Genomic DNA, 1,720 nt, shown 5'->3' with positions numbered 1-1,720 from the left:
CGCAGCCTCAGCGATGCATCAGGAGCATGCGACGGCAGCAGGGCATGCGACTGGATGACAGATACGTTCCGTACTTGCAGATGGCCGATCTATACCATCTTGCAAGGCTGAACGATAGATGGTTCCAGTTAGACGAGGCCCTTGTCAGTGCATTCGTCGAGTTACTCCAGTTTTTTCCAAAATTAATAAAATTTAAATTTTTTAAATTATTATCATAGATTCCAAGAATATTTTATTCTCTAAATTACAAATTTAAAATTTAGAGAATCTAAATTAAAAGAGTACATAAGATTATACAAATAATAAACATGACTTCTTTAATGTTACTGACAACAATAACAATCATTATTATTGTCTCTAAAAATACACAGATATACAGAAATAAATAATATTTAACAAAAAAATTTTTCATTATAAATAAAAAGCCATTATTTTTTATTAAAAATATGGCTTACTCTTTTGTATTCTTATGTACTTTTATAGAGATAATGATAATAATTGTTATTGTCAATTGTAAAGTTTAAGAATTTGACTTAACCATTTTATTTAGAATTTGAAGTGAAGTTTGTCGGGATTAAGTGAACTCTATATAAATCATAAGATTCGCCAAAAGTACGATGAACTTACTCTAAAAAAAAATCATATTTAAAAAATTAAAATTAAAAGATAAGATTTGAAAAAATAATAATTTTTTTATTTTATTTAAAAAAAAATCCCATCCTCTTTGTTTTTTCCCCTTTTTTTCAATTAATATTACTCTATATTAATTAATTTATTAATCTCTCTCTTTTAAAACTCCTTTTTAAATAATAAATAGAAAAAACTGATTGAGCTCTCACATAATTAAAATTTAAAAGTAACAGATTAAAAGAAAAAAAAGAAAGAAACTATAAAGAGTTACAGACTCTTCTTTCTCTTTCTTTGTCGCAGTCTCACTACCTACCAACCCTTTCATACTTCTTCATTCACTTCGTTTCTGTGGTCTTCAAGAGAAAACGATGAACGCTTCAACGAATTCACCCATGTAAAGGAAGAGAAAAGGAAAATAGAATCTTTTCTTTTATTGCCCTTATTTCATTCGGAATTTGGTGAAGGTTGGTAGCAATTTGTCTCTCTTTTTTCTAATTAATTCCTTTTTTTTCCCAATGATTGACAATGCTGACATCTAGTCATGTTCTTTTATTCTCCATCATCACTCTCAAAATCCTAACGAAATCTCTCCCGAATCGGAAACTTGGATTTTAAGAAAAAATCCATGTTTTTATCTTCCCAGCTATTATTATTTGGTTTTCCAAAAAGAAATTATCATATGATAGAGAAAAAGAGTTCTTAAATTATTGTATATATTTCTTTTATTGCTAGTCAATCCTGAGGAATTGAGGCTCAGAGAGAGAGAGAGAGAGAGAATTTTCTGTCACTTTCTCGGGAAAATTATGATCTCATCATCATCGACAAGGTGTAGTTCCAGAAGCTACATATCAAATTTGGAACGCTTTCTCCAATGTGTCACACCAGATGTTCCTTCAAGGACTCTCCATAGGGTAAATATTTTTTTCTTGGTTAATTTTTATTTTTAATTTAATATTGATTTAACTTGTTTTTCGATTTCTGCTGGGAGTTTGTTTTTTTCGTTTCCTAGTTTTATTAAATCGTGGTCCAAATTAATTCATGTCACCGTTACAGGGAGCAAGAGATTTCTTTCACTCGGGTGGGAATAGTG

The 1,720-nt window shown here is 29.6% G+C and overlaps 1 protein-coding gene across 1 annotated transcript in view; it reads left to right on the top strand.

Annotated features, from left to right (window-relative positions):
- The first annotated feature begins 933 nt into the window (after positions 1 to 933).
- The window catches only part of LOC107465977 (uncharacterized), a 5,593-nt gene continuing 4,806 nt past the window's right edge, over positions 934 to 1,720 (top strand). Inside the window, exons 1-2 of the mRNA XM_016084966.3 lie at positions 934 to 1,094; positions 1,363 to 1,541. Coding sequence (XP_015940452.1) covers positions 1,434 to 1,541 — 108 coding nt within the window. The 5' untranslated portion in view covers positions 934 to 1,094; positions 1,363 to 1,433. The remainder of the gene's footprint in view (positions 1,095 to 1,362; positions 1,542 to 1,720) is intronic.

Source organism: Arachis duranensis, chromosome 9 (genome assembly GCF_000817695.3).
Source record: "Arachis duranensis cultivar V14167 chromosome 9, aradu.V14167.gnm2.J7QH, whole genome shotgun sequence".
In the NCBI taxonomy this organism is placed as follows: Eukaryota; Viridiplantae; Streptophyta; class Magnoliopsida; order Fabales; family Fabaceae; genus Arachis; species Arachis duranensis.
This window is presented reverse-complemented; position numbering and strand designations above follow the sequence as displayed.